We start from the raw sequence: 20,252 nt of genomic DNA, 5'->3' as shown, positions 1-20,252 counted from the left end.
TCTGCGGGGGATTTGTTATGTGCGATGGTGGTGAGTATTCTTTTTGAAGGTGAAGTGGATGCATCTGTGGTCGGTCCAGTGTAGTACGGAGGAGTAGCTGAAGGAGACATGGTTGCTGGCGGAGAAGATGGGGTCGAGTGTGTTGCCAGCAATGTGGGTGGGGGTGCTCACCAGTTGCTTGAGTCCGAGGTTGTCGAGCAGGGTGGTGGTGTTGTTGTCGCTGTTCTTCTCCAGGTGGAAGTTCAGGAGGATGTATTCTGGTGAGGCTAGGGCGTGCGGGCTGATGAAGTCGGCAATGGTTTCGCAGAATTGTGCCCATGGGCCAGGGGGTCTGTAGATGAGTGTTCCTCTAAGGGTGGTCTTGGGGTCGGTGTGAATCCTGAAGTGTAGGTGTTCGGCGGCGGAGAGTGTGTCTTCGGTGATGGTCGTGATGTTGATGGTGTTGCTGTAGACTATGGCGATTCCTCCTCCGGTTAGGTTGACGAGGTCTTTCCGGGTGATCTTGTAGCCGTCCGGGATGGCTATGGCGATGTCTGGGGCCGAGGAAGCGTTCATCCAGGTTTCCGTGAGGAAGGCGACGTCTGGTGCTGTAGTGTCCAGGAGGTCCGGTGGGTGGTCTGCAGGTTCGGAGGCATGTGTATTTGCGGGCTTGACAGGTTAAGGGTCCATGGGTTCGCTTCGGGGTGGCTTGGTAGCATGCGGCTGTTCGTCCGGTGTTGAGTGCGTTGAGGGTGGCGGAGTCGTATCTCAGTCGGTGCTTTGGGTGCAGCGGGGGCCAGGGGTTCTGGCGCGGTCCAGGAGCGGACGGGCGCAGACGGGCTTGCCTTTGGCGCACTTTCGGTGCGCCAGCAGCTCACCGAAAGCGCATCCGCTGCGCTTCCGCGCGGCTTCCTCCATAAGAGGCTAAGTGGGAGGGAGGAGCAGCTGGGAGGCGGGAGCGGGGCAGCCAATGGGCGAGGGAAGGGTTTTCAGAAGGCAAAATCCGGCGGGGAAGCAGCGGCGGGTGGGGGCAAGGGGTGCAAGGGGAAGCCAAGGGAATCAAGGGGAGAACAACAGTAAAGAGCACGGTGAAAAACCAGACAAAATACAACCACAGAAAATAATGCCACAACAATAAAATTTACAGCAATGCCAGCCCCAGGGGAACACCAGCGGTGAGCTCCAGGCAGCAGGAGGGAGTCACGGACGCACACTGGGAGCCGTGCGGCGTGTGGGGTGACCAGAGGTCAGGTCACAACCACTGCCGCGTGGCTTCCTCAATAAGAGGACAAGTGGGAGGTAGGAGCAGCGGCGGGAAGCGTGGGGCGGGGCGGGGGGGTCAAGGGGCGCAAGGGGAAGCCAAGGGAATCAGGGGGAGAACAACAGTAAAGAGCACGGTGAAAAACTAGACAAAATATCACAAAATACAACCACAGAAAATAATGCCACAACAATAAAATTTACAGCAATACCAGTCCCAGGGGCACACCAGCGGCAGGCTCCAGGCAGCAGGAGGGAGTCACGGACGCACAGGGGAAGCCGTGCGGCGTGTGGGGTGAGCAGAAGTTACCTTATCTCTCACATCACTCGTGGAGCAAAAGTCCTCTACGCCAATTTGTTAGCGCACATTAAGCTGGTGTTTGCACTCTGAGCTTGTTGGGCCATCACAAATACTGTACCGCTTGAGCCCTCACTGGTCCAAACTCTGTAGTCGATGGCTCAGTGGACTAGTCCGTCCACATTAGGAGCCTGTGTTCGACCGGTGGGTCCACTCAGCTTTTCATCTTTCTTTCTGCTGGACTGCTCACTTTTTTTTTACATTTAGTATTACTTGATCGAACATTGCTGCCTACCATGTTAGATTGGTAAATTAAAAATGTCTAGTGCCTCAGTACGCATGTTATGTACATGCATTCGTTACCCCCTATAGCCACCCAGCCCCAATGACAAAGCCAATTGTTCTCCCATCGGCGAGACCTATTGCATTGCCAATTCTTGTTGTCATTGCAGTATTATATTGTGTTGCTTCTGTCTGCGCTGTGCGAACTCTGTGGGTCGGGAAATTATTATGCTTTTATTTCACATCTGAAAAATGAGAATGATCTGAATAAACTGAGGAGGCACCTTCGTTTCCCTGAAGCGGCATATGGTTAAACCAGCTTTGGGATTTTTGTATAACAGGTAGGCTACTTTATCGCTCAAATTTTTTTTTATGTTTATCTAGTCGAGAGCATTTTTCTTTCTCAGTTCTAGAATAATGTTTTTAAGGGGGTAATTGATCGCCACATTTTGTGCCAATCATGGTTCCAATCAAGACTTCTTTGTAGGTTTGTACATCAAAACCGACCCAAAGCCCATTGATGCTGGAAAGCAGGTACAAGTACATGCAAATGTTCACCCTGTAGTTGGGAAAATATACAAATTAATATTTATTATGGGAGCTAACAGGAAAATGTATTCCAAGGATTTTTAGGACTTTTTAAACAGCACTTCAGCTTTGTGACCGCCAATTGTCTCTTGACTGCTCATGAAATCAGTGTCTGTTTTTCAGTGAAGCATCAAACACAATAAGTGCTACATCCCTTAGAGGCCTTCCCTGGCCACAGCTGCCTCAGTACCTGTGGCACCATTTACAAGGGACTGACATCTGGCCAAAGAGTGCCAATTGGGTTTTGTCTCAATGCAGTTTAGGGAAAGAACATAGGCACTGGGTACCTGTTTGGAAGGAACCCAGAGCCCACTCAGTCAAAGTACATCAGCAGTTTGGCAAGACGTGGGGGCAACCATGCAAGAAGAGGGCACTTTCTCACAACTAGCAACCAGCTTTCGAAATTCTTCTGTAACAAAATTACTTCCTCATATGGCAGCTTCGACACTCAACTGAACCCAGTCACAGTGCATTTTTCATTAAATCCCACGATAGCATCAGTGTGGGTTTTAATGTGCTGAGAAGTTTGATACCAGACTTTCCAGTTGACTTTCCAGCCATCATGATACAGTGGAGTTCATAATGACAAAATCCCAGCACCCGCAATGGCAGCATCTGCTGTGCTTCAGTGGGGACAGTTTCCATCCTTGCTAGTGAAAGCACCGGGACGCCCCTTGGCTGGGGCAGCTGAGCGCTACATAAAACTATGGTTCGAGGCATGTGGGCTGCTGAATTCATATCTGTGCATAGATCACCGCCTAGTATTGGGTCCAGATCATTGCACATTGTTGTCCTGGAAGAGTCTTCGAAGTATGACGAGATAGGTGGCTCCTCCCTTGGACTACAGTGCGCATGGGCATCCTCTCCATGCTCAGATTGTTTTTTTCCGCCATTGGGTTCGGATGCACTTTCAAGCACTCCAGGTTCGGAAAACTTTTCAAAAGGCCTTCGGTTTCATCGGTATTGTTTGCGATCGGTACCGATAACATTCTTTAACTTTACTTTCCACTCCGGTCGTCGAATCAGGCCGCTAGGCCTTCTCGACGCCACGTGAACCGACGGCCGATGCAACGAAGTCCATTCAAGTACTGCCCGCAGTGCAACTCTAAGTTCCCGCACACCGATAAACATCCAGTGTGCAACAAATGCTTGTCTCCAGATCACAATGAAGACAGCTGCCTAGCTTGTGCCCAGTTCCGATCCAAAAAGACTATCCGGAATCGACGGGCGCAAAGGCAAGAAATGCAGAGGTCGGCACAGGAGCCCGAGAATATCTTCGACGACGAAGAAGAACTGGTTGACGCCGAAGAATCTGATCAAGCGGAAGATCAATTCTCCAAGCACGACTCCGACTATTACATCGACGACGAAGAAAGCGTCCAGGACGAAGAATACGACCAAGATATCGTAGCTGTCGAAGATGACTCCAATGGCGACGAGGGGCGAACCGTGAGTACACCGCCCCATATAGACACTACACCAATATCAGAGGCTCAGGTCGAGGCATCGCCAACAGGCCTTAGCCAAGACAAATATACTGGTTCTACAGCCCCGCCATACCACCCGGCTAAGAACATACAAAAAGAGCCATCTGAGACACTTATTCCAAGGCCAAGCCCATCGAAACCGAAACTCATCGACACGACAGTCTTCGGACCGAACGTCGTCGAACCAAAGGTGATAAAGCCAAAGGGCGCCGACCCAAGGGCTAGCGCTCCATCAACACCTTGGAAGACAAAGGCCGTTGAATCGATATCGAAGCCAAAGGCTGCGAATCGACCTCAAAGCCAAGGGCTGTTGAATCGACCTCGAAGCCAAAGCACGTCGACTCAAGCAAATCGGGTTCAACGGACGAAAAAGAAAAAAAGGGCGTCGGCGAACAAAAAAGGCTAAGGCGGTCATTGAACCGAAACAGAAACCAAAAGTAGACCACACCAAATCGGTCGAGCCGAAAACTATCGATCCGAAAAGGGGCGTCGAGTCAAGACAAACAACTCCAGATGCAACTCTAAAACCTTAACAGGTTACCGAACCGACGAAAGCGCTCGGTCGAAAAACAGTGGTAAAGCCAGTAAAAGACGTCGGACCGACAAAACCTGTCGGCAAACCTCAAAATCCAATCCAGGCACGAAAGCGGTCGAACCAAATAAAGGTATCGAACCGGAAAAGGACAAACCAAAAACTACGGCGCCATAGCAAAAAACTGTGGAAGAGGAGATCAAAACTATATATTGACCCAAATACTGGGAAGGTGACTGTTTATAGAAGGAAGAAAAGACCAGTGTTAAGTGAAGGCTTGTCAAAAATTCCCCTCAAAAAGAAAAGAGACTGTGCTACCTCTACTATTCTTTTCCAACCTATCTCTCCAGCTATGCCTGCTACTCCATACACGCCACACTCACCTGCACGCTCTGACTACAACCTAGATGAGGATCAGGATGCAGAGGGGGGTTTTGGAGATATACAAAACCCATATGTAGACCCCAATACACAACCATGAGGGGATGGAGGTGAGCCAGACAATGAGGGGGCTCTACCCTTGACAGACCCTACTGTATACCCAGCTAAGCCATCACCCACAGAAGACACAGTGGCTTTTAACTCATTAATAGACAGAGCTGCAACCTACCATAATGTAGAAATGCATTCTGATGCTATAGAAGAGAACTTTCTATTTGACACACTGGCAACATCAGAATGTGGTGTCAAAACACTCCCCATGTTAAAAAGGGTCCTAAAGCACGCAAATGACATTTTCAAAGACACCGCTAGGGCACGTGTCATCAACCCTAGAATAGAGAAGTATAGGGCTGCACCAGTAGACCCTACATACATCAGGGGACAAATGCCTTTTGATTCATTGGTGGTATCCAACGCACGAAAGCTTGCAAATTCACAAACAACTGATGAGGCTCCTCCTCCAGACAAGGAGTCGAAGATTTTAGAAGCATCAAGCAAAAGAGAAGCAGCTCAAGCAGCAAACTCATGGAGAATAGCCAATACATAGGCCTTGCTGGCCAGGTATGACCGGGCACACTGACACTTTAGAAGGATTTCTCCAACATTTACCCGAGCCTTACAAAGAGCAGGCAGATGAACTTATACAGGAGGGAAAGCTCATCACCAATGCCTCCATTAAGTGTGCTCCAGACGCGGCAGATACAGCTGCCAGACCTATTAACACAAGAGTGCTGCTTAGAAGGCACGCATGGCTTCGCATATCTGGATTCAAAAACAAAGTACAGGCCACAATTCTTAACCGGCCTATAAATCCAGATTTTTTGTTTGGTCCAGCAGTTGACTCAATTCTGGACAAAATGAAAAAGGACAACGAAACAGCAAAGTCCATGGGAGCCCTTCAGTCCCAACAACACAGAGGCTCCTTTCGTCGCTCCAGTTATAGAGGGATGGCACGAGGTAACACATCACAGCAATCCTCCGCTTACAAAACTAATACGCAATCCACATACAATAAAAACACTAACGGAGGTGGATACAGAGGAAATAACACAAAGGGCAGGGGTCGTGGCGGCAATTCCAATAGATCCTCCACTAACACCAAACAGTGACTTCTTGCCACTACCCCCAGACCATATAACACCGGTCGGGGGAAGACTACAACAATTCCTGCCAGTCTGGTTAAACATCACTACAGACAGGTGGGTAAGGCAAATTATCCAACATGGCTATTGCCTAGAACTCACGTCAACACCACCCAACATACCACCCGTACACCGTCCGAATCTGTTAAAAATTAATCCAGATAAAACGGAGGTCCTGGTAGTTTCAACTGCCACCTCACCTTGGAATGATCTGTTTTGGCCCCAAGAGCTTGGACCGACCCCAAAGCCATGCCCTAGCGTAAAGAGCCTTGGTATTAAGATCGACCAGGAGCTCTCAATGACCAGCCAAGTATCCTCCGTCGTTGGAACTTGTACTAACCTGATTAGGCAGTTGCGAAAGTTAGTCCCCTTACTTTCCCTAAACATGCTCCGAACCATTGTCTCGGCAACTATAGTCTCCAGGATCGACTATGGGAATGCATTATATCTAGGTCTGCCAAAAAATCTGATTAACCGCCTGCTGGTCACCTTGAATGATGCAGCACGGTTAATTTTTAGATTACCCAGACAGACCCATGCCTCCCCATTATTGCACAGGCTACACTGGCTCCCCATAAAGCAAAGGGTGGAATTTAAAAGCCTGTGCATTGCCCATAAGGCAATTTATAGGCAGGCACCTGCCTATATAAAAGAGAGGCTTGAAGTCTACAATCCCAAGCGAGCTTTAAGATCTTCTAACTCCCAATTGTTGTCATGTCCGCGCTTTAAAATGGCAACCAAAGGCGGGAGATCCTTTTCAATCCAAGCCCCACAAATGTGGAATAAACTACCTGAGGCCCTTCGTAAAGAAACTAACCTCCTCCTTTTTAGGAAATCTTTGAAGACACTTTAATTCAGAGATGCCTTTGGATCTCTGTGAGTTAGGCTGATATAATCTGAATCCCTTGCTTACTTATCAATCTCTTGTTGCTGTATCTGTCAGAAGCGCCTAGAGGCCTGACAGTGATTTGGCGCTATACAAAATCCAGATAACAATAACAATAACAACAATGTCGCAGGAACATATAACATTACTGCAGCAAGAGGTCATCAGTATGCTACAAAAGGGGGCCATAGAACCAGTCCCACTACAACATCAGGGAACAGGAGTATACTCACTATATTTCCTCATTCCGAAAAAGGACGGTTCGCTCAGACCAATATTAGACTTCAGGCCCCTCAACGTGTACATTTTGTCAGAGCATTTTCATATGCTCACTCTACAACAAGTCTTACCGCTTCTTCAACAGGGAGACTTCATAGCAACTCTAGACCTCAAGGACGCATACTTTCATATACCAATACACCCTGCTCACAGAAAGTATCTGAGGTTTACAATTCAAGGACAGCACTACCAGTTCAAAGTCCTACCATTCGGTGTAACAACAGCTCCACGGGTATTCACCAAATGCCTGGCAACAGTGGCGGCACATCTCAGAAGACAACACATTCATGTGTACCCCTATCTGGACGATTGGCTAATACACGCGCCATCAGCCCAGCAATGTGCCAGCCACATGTCAAAGATCATTCATCTCCTGCACAGCCAGGGCTTTTCGCTAAACTACCCAAAATCCCACCTGCAACCCTCCCACGTACAACAGTACCTGGGAGCAACAATAAATACACTAGCAGCAAAGGCATATCCCAACGCAGCACGAATAAACGGAATGCAAACCTTAAGGTTCAGACCCCAACACTCATTGCCAGCTCGAGTGTTTATGCAACTCATAGGCATGATGGCCTCATGCATATTCATAGTCCCCATGCTAGGTTGCATATGCGTCCGCTTCAAGAGTGCCTAGCAAGGCAGTGGAACCAGGCTCAAGGGTAATTAAAAGACCTAGTGTTGGTGACCAGTCGAGCATACAACTCTCTGCATTGGTGGAATCCACAAAACCTCTGCAAAGGACGACTGTTCCAAGAGCCTGTCCCACAAATAGTGATGACAGCGGACGCATCCCTGCAAGGCTAGGGAGCTCATGTCCTGCATTACAAAGTTCAGGGACCATGGACTATGCAACAGAAAAAAATGCACATCAACCTTCTAGAGTTGTTGGCAATCTTCCTAGCACTAAAAGCATTCAAAAAACACTTATGCAACAAGACAGTCTTGATCCGGACGGACAACATGACAGCGATGTATTATATCCAGAAACAAGGAGGGACACACTCCCCAAAGCTGTCGCATCTAGCTTAAAGCATGTGGAAATGGGCCATTCAAAGGAACATGTTTCTCATGGCAGAACACCTCCCAGGCAAACACAATCAGATGGCCGACCTGCTCAGCAGGCACAGTCAACAGATTCACGAATGGGAGATTCACCCCAATGTGCTCCAACCATTCTTCCGGAAATGGGGACAACCGGAGATAGATCTGTTTGCCACAAGCGAAAACGCAAAATGCTAACACTTTGCCGCCAGGTTCCCACATCCGCAGTCGCAGGGCAATGCGATATGGATGAACTGGTCAGGCAAATTTGCCTGCGCTTTTCCCCCAGCTCCACTAATACCGCTAGTGGCACGCAAAATGCGCCGACATTCACTGACGCTTATCCTAGTTGCTCCCACATGGGCGAGGCAACCATGGTACACAACGTTCCTAGAACTGTCAGTGGTGCCTCATCAAAGACTGTGATTAACACCCAGTGTTCTGAACCGTGGCGAAATCCCACACCCAGACCCGCAACAGCTGAACCTGGCGATCTGGCTCCTGAGATCCTAGAGTTTGGATACTTGAACTTGCCTCCAGACTGCATGAATATTATCAAAGAGGCAAGAAGACCCACTACCAGGGCATGTTATGCAGCAAAGGGGAAACGAGTCGTCATTTACTGCAGAAAGAACAACATAAACCCATTAGACGCTTCCACACAAAACATCATTTGCTACCTCTTGCACCTACAACGTTGCATCTTAGCCTACTCATCCATCAGGATACATCTAGCTGCGTTAGCAGCATATCTCCAAAACAGGCAACACCTTTCACTAAATAGAGTGCCAGCAATTATTCATTCATGGAGGGACTTAAACGAGTAATTCCCCCAAGGCACCCGCCTTCACTGGTCTGGAATTTGAACATCGTTTTAACCAGACTTATGGGACCAACTTTTGAACCACTACACTCATGCGAACTACAATTTCTTACTTGGAAAGTGGCTTTCCTTATTGCCATTACTTCACTTAGAAGAGTTAGTGAGCTGCAAGCCCTAACTATTTAGGAGCCATTCATTCAAGTACATGCAACTAGGGTAGTTCTCAGAACCAACCCAAAATTCATGCCAAAAGTGGTATCCCAGTTCCATATAAATCAAACAATAGACCTGCCGGTGTTTTTTCAAAACCCACAGACGGTTGCTGAAAGGGCCTTGCATACTCTAGACGTCAAAAGAGCTCTACTATATTACATAGATAGAACTAAAGCATTTCGGAAAACAAAACAGTTGTTGCTTTCTCACCACAACACAAAAGCAACCCTACTTCTAAATCGGGGCTAGCCAGATGGATTGTTAGGTGCATTCAGATATGTTACTTAAAAGCAAAACGCACCTTAACAGTTCCCCCTAGGGCACATTCTACACGCAAACTAGGGGCATCCAAGGCTTTCCTAGGAAACATTCCTTTACACAAAATTTGTAGAGCAGCCACATGGGCAACCATACATACATTTACCAAACACTACTGTGTAGATGTACATTCCAAACAGCAAGCTGCTGTAGGACAGGCTGTTCTCAAAACTCTCTTTCAGACTGCTGCAGCTGGCACATGCTATTCATTCTATGCACAGATATGAATTCAGCAGCTCACATGCCTCGAACGGAATATGCTACTTACCAGTATGCATCTGTTCTTGGCATGTAGGGCTGCTGACATTCATATTGCCCACCCGCCTCCCCGGTACCTGTTGCAGCTGTAGCATTCACTCTTTGCATGGACATCCCTTACTGTACTATACTCCATCTCTGCCACAATGGCGAAAAACAATCTGAGCATGGAGGGGATGCCCATGCCCACTGTAGTCCAAGGGAGGAGCCACCTATCTCGTGATACTTCGAAGACTCTTCCAGGACAACAAAGTGCAATCATGCGGACCCAACACTAGGCGGCGATCTATGCACAGATATGAATGTCAGCAGCCCTTCATGCCAAGAACAGATGCATACTGGTAAGTAGCATATTCCTAACATAACATAACATATACTCTTACTGGCATTACTGCACTTGCAATATATAGGAATTGGTTAGACACTGTAGGGGTACAGGGCTCATGCACCTGTACCCCCAGCACTGGCATAGTACACCCAGCTAGAGGGGTGGCTGGCCTATTGCAGGGCACTGTTTTGTAGGCATGGCAAACAGGGATGTGTGGCATGTCGACTCTTGTTATTGTTATTGTTATAGTGGATTTGTATAGCGCCTGGGTCACCTGCAGGTCTCAGGGCGCTTTGACCACAGAACATAACATCCGGGATATTGAAAAGGGGGAGTACTTAGGCTGAGCTGAGTGCTGTTCTGAACAGATTTGTCTTCAAGGCTTTCCTGAAACGGAGTAGATTTCCCTCCTTTCGGAGTGTCTCAGGCAGGGCGTTCCAGAGGTTCGGTAGTAAAACCGAAAAGGATCTCCCTCCCATTGTGGACATTTTAAAACGAGGACATACAAGGAGATTGGCATCAGCGGACCTGAGATTTCTTTCCGGCCTATATATCTCGATCCGCTCCTTGATATAGGTCGGGGCCATCCCATAGATGGCTTTGTGGGCTATACAAAGGCTTTTAAAAACGGACCTCTGTCCAATTGGCAGCCAATGTAGACTTTTTAGTAGTGGAGAGGCATGCGTTCTCCGCGGAAGGTTAAAAATAAGTCTTGCGGCGTCATTTAGGACTACCTGAAGTCTGTTTGTCAGCATTTTTGGCAGGCCTAAGTAGAGCGCATTGCCATAGTCAAGTCTAGATACTATGGTGGCTGAGACCACAGTGCGTAGCATCGACTGGGAGAGGAGAGGGACTAATTTGCGCAACTGTCTTAGAAGACCTGTACAGGTGCCAACCACGGTAGAAACCTGGTTGGTCATTGAGAGGGCACTGTCCAATTTAATACCCAGACTTTTTACCGTGGCTGCTGGCTGTGGGGTTGGGCCCAGCTCCTGGGGCCAGTACACATCACTCCAGGAGGAGCACTTGGATGGTACTACCAGCACCTCTGTCTTTTCGGGGTTAATTTTAAGCTGGTTGGTGGACATCCAGTTGACCGTGTATCTAAGAATGTCCTGAGCGTGGGACTGGGCTTGTGCTGTGTCATCTATGCCCAGCAGCAACTGTGTGTCGTCGGCATAGTTGAACACCCGGCAGCCCATCCCCGCTAGTGTATGAATCAGGGGCTGTAGATATATGTTAAACAGGAGTGGGGATAGAGCTGAACCCTGGGGGACGCCGCAAGTCAGACTTCCCACTCCTGATACATTATCTCCCATCTGGATTCTCTGGGTTCTCCCAGATAGAAATGATTCCAGCCACCGAAGGGCTAAGTCCTGGATTCCAAACCCAGCCAGCCTATTCAGCAGAATGGAATGGCTGACAGTATCGAACGCCGCTGATAGGTCTAACAAAATCAGGGCGCTCGGTCTTTTACTGTCAGCCATCCTTCTGAGATCGTCCAGCACCGAGAGCATGACCAACTCGGTGCTGTGATGTGCACGGAAGCCTGCCTGCCTCTCATGGAGTAGATGGTTAGACTCCAGATAGCTTGACATATATTTTAGTACATGTTGCTCAAGTACTTTGGACAGGAAGGGCAGCTGGGATATGGGTCGATAGTTTTTTAGGACATTGGGGTCTGCCCCCACCTTTTTCAGCAACGGTCTTACACGAGCTTCCTTGAAGCTAGTGGGGAGCCTGCCAGTGCTCAGCGATTTATTCAATGTAGTTAGGATATGGTCCTCTAGGATTGGACCTGCCAGGCAGAAAATACTTGGAGGGCATGGATCTGCTGGGGAGCCGGATTTTGTCTTTCTCATCAATGATTCGAGGGTTAGTGAATCTATGGGGGGAAATGATGATAAGCAGCTGGCAGTTGGATTTAGAGCGATATGCTGCTCAGTTGGGCTGCACCCCATGCTTTTTATTTCGCACATGATAGTATCGACCTTATCCAGAAAATATTTCTGGAAAGTATCGCAGTCTATGCTACTTTCTGCATCCTGGGCTCTTTTTGTTAGTTCCTTCAGGATTTTAAATGTTTCCTTTTGAACATTGTTCGCCCTATTTATACGGACCTCGTAGAATGCAGCTTTAGTTGTCCGAATAGATTTTTTGTAGCTACGAAACGCCGTCTTGTATTGTTCACAAGTAACTGTATCCTTATTTCTCCTCCAGTTTCTCTCTATATTACGCAGGGCCTTCCTTTGGTCCCTCAAGGCAGATGTGAACCAAGGGGCTCCCTTTTTCCCACTATTTTTTGTTTGAAGTTTCTCAGGAGCTATCTGATCAATGGCCTTTACCAGATAGTCCATCATGTAATTACAATCCTGATCTACATCTTTATTAAGTATTATTGGCTGGACAGTACCTCTAAGTGATGTAGTCAGTGTATGTTGGTCTACATTTTTCCACTGCCGGGTCAGTCTGGTTTTCGGTTCTGGGCGTGGAAGTATGGTACCTAGGGGGATATCACAGTAGATCAGGTGGTGATCTGACCACATACACGGGAGGATTCCAGCAAGTACCACCCTAGGATCTGTTGTCCATATTAGATCTAGGGTGTGGCCTTTTATATGGGTGGGAGCGTTTACAAGCTGCCTGAAACCTAGAGAGGACATGGTTGTCTCTAAGGTGCTGGCCGCTGGCTGTTTCCTATCTTTGTCCCAGTGAAAGTTGAAATCTCCTGTAACTATGACGTTTCTATATCTGGAACACATGTCAGAGACATAGGTCATTAAGGAGTCATTAAACCCTGAGGTGGCGTTGGGAGGGCGATAGACTGTGAGAACTGTAACACACATGTTATCGAACATGATTTTTATCGCCAGTAAGTCGGCCAAATCCGCCGACTCCGCCAGTATTTTAGTCACAGCTAGATGTTTTTTAAAAATTATAGCCACCCCTCCCCCTCGGGTGTTCCCTGTGCGATTCTGCCAGTGGATATCATAATTTTCAGGGACAGCAGCAATAATGTCCGGTATGGAGTTATCCCCCATCCAGGTCTCGGACAAGGTCAGGATGTCAATGTCTTCACCCTGCAGTAGAGTGTAGATCTCGAGACTATGACAGCAAAGCGACCTGGTATTTAGGCTGACGAGCTTTAAAATATGCGGGGGGGCTCGGGACCTACCCATCTGCGGTGCCTGGATGGACAGTTCCTCGATGCGCGTGTATGTAGCCAGGTCTAGGGGTGTCGTGTCCCCGTTTAGATGACGGATTTCCTCACCAGAATATACAATTCGTTTGGTGGGGGGCCCTGCCCCTGCGCCCCTCCGTGCGCGGACGGGCGCAGACGGGCAGGACTCTGGCACGACTCCGGCACAGGTCCGGCGCGTCCGCTGACCGCGTCCGCTGCGCGGAGACATGGCCGACCGTTTTTGTACTGGCACCTACAGCCCAATCAAAGATGGCCGCCACGTAATCCGGGACCCGGGGCTTCACCAGCCCTACCGAGCACCTTGGGATCGTGGGACGAGGGAAGTAGCAGTCCTCGCGCTATAGCGCCAGTTCCCCAATTAAAATTATGCCTTTTAGTAAAACGTCTTCACTTTGTTCTGTACCAAAACACACAGCCTGCAAAGGCAGTGTGTGTGTGTAAAGGTACAGGGCCTCTAAGGGTGGCACAATAAGTGCTGCAGCCCTTAGAGGTCTTCTGTGGCCACAGTGCCCTTGGAACCTATGGTACCATTTACAAGGGACAGACCTGTGGCCAAAGAGTGCCAATTAAGTTTTGTTTTTACTACAGTTTAGGGAAAGAACATAGGCCCTTGATACCAGTTTGGCAGGAACCCAGGGCACACTCAGTCAAAGTACATCAGCAGTTTGGCAAAAAATGGGGGCAACCATGCAAAAAGAGGGCACTTCCTTACACTGCTACAATGCGCTATTCACTAATATTCTGAAAAGATTCCTAAATAAATTTAAAAGTTGTGCATGATGCAGCGGCTCCCCTGCTTTTCGGTATCCCCAAACATAATTCGGTGGCACAAGCTTTGGTCCACCTTAACTGGCTCCCTGTCAAGAAGCACATTGATTTTAAAGCTCTTTGAATTTCCTTTAAAGCATTGCAAGGATCCAGACCTCAATTCCTCAGACAGCACTTTCAGCTTTATTTCCCTAATAGACCGCCATGCTCATTTTCTGCACCCAACCTAGTCATCCCAAAATTCAAAAGATCCAGATGAGGTGGTAGGAGCTTTGTTACCTACGCTTCCAAACTGTGGAATTCTTTTCCACTGGATTTAAAGCTAAAGGCTGACTTACTGGCCTTTACGAATGCCTTAAAGACTTTGGGCCGGTCGGTAACGGACGATTTCGGCCGTTATCGACCGGTATTTGTAGTGTCAGATGTAGGGGGCCAGATAATTACCGATTCTGTATATTTACCGAATCGGTAAATTTACCGAATCGGTAAATGTGCAGAATCGGTAATATGGGATGTAGGTGGCACTGGAAACAGTGCCACAGGCCTTTAGAAATTCGTTATTTACCATGAAATACAATGGCATGGTAAATAACGAATTTCTGTGTACATGCACATCTGTGCATGTACACCTGTGCCATGTGGCACACATACATGCCCTGAGGGCATGTTTGTGTGTCACATTGCACACAAGCCAGAATCAGGGGTGCAACAGGGTGTCAAAGTGACACCCTGTCCCCCTTGTCAAATCGGTAAATTTACCGATTTGATAGGAATCAATGGCAATTACCGAATCGGTAAATACCGATTCGCTAATTACCGAATATTACCGATTCGGTAATTTTTTAAAAATTATTACCTACATGGCATTTACCGAATTGTAAATACCGAATCGGTGAAATTCGGTATTTACGATTCGGTAAATGCCATTTACCGAATGGGCCAGATGTAGGTAAATAAGAAATACCGATTTCTTCACTATTAAGAAATCAGAATTTCCTATGTAGGTAAAGATTCGGTAAAAAATACTTAGGGCCAGATGTAGGTCGCCAAATACCGGTCAGTAACGGCCGATTTCCGCCATTACCGACCGGTATTTGGAGATTGAGATGTAGGGGGCCTAATAATTACCGATTCGGAAAATTTACTGATTCTGTAAATTTACTGATTCGGTAAAATACTGAATCGGTAAATTGACCGAATCGGTAAATCTATATGTAGGTGGCACTGAAAACAGTGCAACAGGCCCTTAAGAATTTGTTATTTACCATGAAATACTATTTCATGGTAAATAACGAATTCCTGTGTACATGCACATCTGTGCATGTACACCTGTGCCATGTGACACACATACATGCCCTTAGGGTATGTGTGTCACATGGCACACAAGCCAGAATCAGGGGTGCAACAGGGTGTCAAAGTGACACCCTGTCCCCCTTGACAATTCAGTAATTTTACCGAATCGGTATTTACCGATTCGGTAATTGACATTGATTCCTATGGGCCTCAAGGCCCATAGGAATCAATGGCAATTAACGAATCGGTAAATACCGATTTGGTAATTACCGAATCGTACCGATTCGGTAAAATTTACCGAATTATTACCTAAATCTCATTTACCGAATCGGTAAAATTCGGTATTCTAGAGTCGGTAAATGAGATTTACCTACATCGGGCCCTTAATCCTTAATATTCTTTATTACCAAATCGGTAATTTAGATTCGGTAATAAGGAATACCTACCCATTCATTTCTATGGGCTTGGAGGCCCATAGGAATTAATGTGAAGACATTCACTATTAGCGATTCGGTATTACTGAATCGCTAATAGCGGGAGCACTATCAAGGGTGCCAGGGTGTCAAAAGGACACCCTGTTGCACCCCTGAAATGTGCATGTGTGCACATGTGGCGCACATACATGCCCTAAAGACATGAATGTGTGCCACATGGCACTTAACAAAAAACAAAAAAGTGATTTTTTTAAAAGGAAATCGGTAATTACCACCAACTTGAAGTTGGTGGTAATTACCGATTTCTTAAGGCTCAAAAGCACTCTTTAATGTGCTTCCTACATTGCATTTAAGGAATCGGTATTACCGATTCCTTAAATGCCAGAGCAATAAGGAACCGGTATTTACTGATTCCTTATTTCCCGATTCCTTATTTACCGATTCCTTATTTACCGATGCCTTACCTACATTAGGAATGGCTAAATACCGGTTGGTAATGCTGAAAGTTACCGAATTTCGGCGTTACCGACCGGTATTTAGCCACCTACATCTGGCCCTATGTCTTCTGACAGTTCTCTTTGTCCTTACACCAAAGGCAGTACCTACTCTGAACATTAGCGCCAAGACATCTCTGGGTATGAGAGCGCTTACAAATGTTATTTTCATTTCAAGGAATTGCCTAAATAAACCCAAGTTGCGTTTTCCATTTTACTGAGTTTGTGTTTAGTTTGAGCAGATGCTTATTAATTGGATAGGATTTGGCATCTTTGTGGTACATTGAATGTGGAATAATCTGTACGTGTTTTTATAGATGATAGTGTGAAATGTGAAGTGGGCGCCATGATCTGTCTATATATGGAAAAAGAAACAGGTCAAAAGGTTCTGAAATCTGAATGTGAAGCAGCCTGTTTATACTGATCTACATGAAAAATAAAGTGACTACACAAACCTCCAAATCATTTAAAAGCCTCTTTCTTATTGAAGCACGGTATTGTCTTGTCACTCAAGTGCCTAAATACTGATATTATTTTACATCCTCTTTATTACAATATTGTTTACTATGAGATGTAATATGAGCCAGCCTCGGATCATACCTTGCTGTTAACTATAAAGTGAGACTTGTAAGTTCTGAAACTTCAAAAAATTTAATTTGCTATACTTACGTTTCTTTTTTTGGGATGTTTTTTGCAGTCAGAGGACAAGACTGTGCTGTTTGCTGTTGCTTCTACCCTGGTGAACTGCACCAACAGCTATGACAAGGAAGAACTGGATCCACAAATGTTAGAGCTGGCAAAATATGCTAAACAGCATATTCCAGAGGAACACCCCAAGGTAAGTTAATAAGTGGGAAAATCAGTGAGGGGCCAGATCACTGCTGTGTAGCTAGATATACTGTGGTATTTTTCCTTGGAGAGAACATTGCATCGTTTTTATGGGTTACAAAAAAAAATGACTACATGGATTAGACAAATGTATCCTACCCTACTTATTTGTATCTGTGTTGTAGTCCTTCTTTCTCATCTTTTATTGATTTTTCTTTGTCTTTTACTTTCTCTCTTTTTCCTTGACACCTACATAATCCTTGTGCTTATGCAGAGCACATGCCAGTTAAGAAGGGGGTGATAGTAATGCCAGTCGCGCTGAGAAGACTTAATGCTGGTATTATGAATGAACATATTCATCAAGGGTGAAGGTGAAGATGTTCATAGATCTGAGGAGGGAAAGTAAGAAAGCCTAGGTGAATGATGTGTTGTATGGATCTTCTTATAGTCTTAAGCCGCTGCTATGCTACAAGAATGTGTCTCTTATTATTGCCTTTCTACATTAGGATAAAAAGGACTTTGTGGTGACTAGGATCCGAAAACTGCTGGCTGCAGGTGTTGTCTCTGCTCTAACTTGCATGGTTAGGAATGAGAGTCCAGCACTAACCGATTCCTGCCGAGAACTGATATCTAGGTAAGTAAATACAATGCATTTTAGTCCCAAGATAAATTCTGTTGCATTGCACCAAGACATACATGGTATAAATACGTTTCATCACGAGGAGCCTTTTTAAATAATATTAACCAGTACTGAAATTGTGGTAAAGTAGTATTTCTCATTCCTTGAAATTTGGTTCTTGTAAATATTTGAGGATGACTGAGCGAGAAATTAAAATTGATCAGCATTCTTTCTGAACGTTATCAATAATATACAAAAGGTGTATTCCAAAAAAAAGCTAATTTAAAAAACAAAATGGAGGGAAAACTTGTCAAATTCATTGTTATTTGCTTAAGCAGTGGAATGCAGCTTGTACAAAGATGGCATTCCTTTATTGATCAAACTTCAAAAACAGAATGATAAAAAGTGCAGGATAATGTCTCAATCCCACCATAAGCATCCTTAATGTTGAAAACCACATTATTGTTGAATAATTTTTGCTTGTTGCTATGGGCTCTCTCTTCATTTCACATACTTGCCTCTCTCCAGCTGTGCAAGCAAATCTTTCATTAGTTGTAGCCATTTTATTTGGGCTGTTATGATGAAGAGATTTTCATAATGCTTTTATCAAGGCACTGTTTTCCATTTTATACTGTACCTGCAGGTTCTCTGAACAATGGGAGTCTGTTTGTGGGCTTGTACATCTTCATTTGAAGTGTAATTTAGGATCCAATTTTAACATTGGTTTTGATATGTTTCATGTTTTATTGGTTTGAGTCTGGTTTAATTTCCGAAAACTGCAAATAAATAGTCTGCATTTTTCAGTTTAATATTTAGTCTTCAACGTTTAGCAACTTTTTTCTGATGTTTTTATACTGTTTATGGAGTAACTGAAGCAAGTTGTTTAAAATATGACCGCATCTCGTAAGCAAATTGCGATCATGGCTGAAGATGAGTATCACATGAACTGTCTGACCACTAGATATATACATGTGAGCTGTTCAGGTCAGCATGCATGGAAGATAGACTGTTTTGCCCTGCTGATTTCCTTTTGCGTTTAGAATTGGCCTCATTAGATGCACATATTCTACATTCTGCATAGGTAGAGCTTCTCCTTTCTCTCATCCCCAAGATAACAGTGCCAGCATTAAGGTGGAGAATCACTATTTAACCTTGCTTTAAAAAGTAGCAGAAGTCCTTGTCTGTAGTAAATGTTTTAGTGATGTCAAGGGGTACATTTTTCTAAATAATCCATGGCAATGTTATGACCCAGATGTGCAGTTACAACCAAAAAGAGAAATGGCTTCAGCTAATATCGGAGACATTTAAGACTAGGAACATCCTTACTCCTTGGAAAGATTAAAAACCACTACATTACCTTGTACAGACTCCTAAGGCTGCTCCCGAGCGGTCGCTCTCCTAAAACGCTTTTAAAACTTTTTAAACTTTGATATTGCGACTGTTTAATTGAATTTCCCTTTGTGTCCGCCCCCCCCCCCCCCCCTCGAGCCACACTTTGCACATTTTAGGGGCTGATATTAATGCCCAGGACACGCTAGCACCTCATCACTCTTCCCCGCTTCCCAGGTGGGGCTTGGCCGTCCTCGAGGCTAAGTTCACCGGGTCCCGGGTTGCTGTAGTTGGCGGCCATCTTAGGTTGGGCGCGCTATTGGACGAGCGCTCTAGTCGCTCTACTTAAACGGTCAGTCATGCCTCCGCGCAGCGGACGCGGTCAGCGGACGCGCCGGACCTGCGCCGGAGGTTCGCCAGAGGTAAGCCCGTTTGCGCCCGTTCGCGCTCGGTCGGGCTCAGGGACCAGAACCTCTGACCGATCTTCCAGCTGTTTACAGACATACTCCCGCCTGACTCTCCTTGCACTTAAGAGTGTCCTGCTGCCCTCTTGCACTCATTCTATAAATCCAGCGACGGATCGTCCCTCCTGTCAACACTGCCCGTTTAGAACTACGGAAGCGGATATTAATACTACTAAACCAGAAGGCATCCTGAAAATGGCTTTGGTCAATTGCCGCTCATTACCTAAACATGCTACTGAAATTCTCTTGCTAATTCAAGATCTCGGACTTGACATTCTCTTTTTAACTGAAACGTGGTTGGGATCCACGTCTGGCCCAGATATTGTTCAGGCCCTTCCTCCGGGATATCTGATCCAACGTAGGGACAGACAACTTAAAGTTGGAGGAGGGATAGCCATAGTATATAGGGAGAACTTAATCTGTCGTATGATCGACAGCTCCATCCCTGACTGTGAAAGTGCACAATTTGCCATCACTCTATCCCCAGAAGTGTCATTTTCTGGACTTTTAATTTACCGTCCACCTGGCGCTATTGGACAATTTCCGAAAGGAATTATCGAATCAACTATAGAGGTGGCTAGCAGGGTCTCAAATTTCATAGTACTGGGAGACTTGAATCTTCATTTCAATAATCCCTCAGATACTACTGCCACAGAATTA

The 20,252-nt window shown here is 46.1% G+C and overlaps 1 protein-coding gene across 1 annotated transcript in view; it reads left to right on the top strand.

The window, feature by feature from the left end:
• The window catches only part of UNC45A (unc-45 myosin chaperone A), a 277,165-nt gene that overhangs the window by 132,173 nt on the left and 124,740 nt on the right, over positions 1-20,252 (top strand). The window contains exons 13-14 of the mRNA XM_086958180.1: positions 17,050-17,190; positions 17,687-17,814. Coding sequence (XP_086814306.1) covers positions 17,050-17,190; positions 17,687-17,814 — 269 coding nt within the window. The remainder of the gene's footprint in view (positions 1-17,049; positions 17,191-17,686; positions 17,815-20,252) is intronic.

The sequence above is a fragment of the Lissotriton vulgaris genome, chromosome 2_1 (genome assembly GCF_964263255.1).
Source record: "Lissotriton vulgaris chromosome 2_1, aLisVul1.2, whole genome shotgun sequence".
Classification (NCBI taxonomy): Eukaryota; Metazoa; Chordata; class Amphibia; order Caudata; family Salamandridae; genus Lissotriton; species Lissotriton vulgaris.
This window is presented reverse-complemented; position numbering and strand designations above follow the sequence as displayed.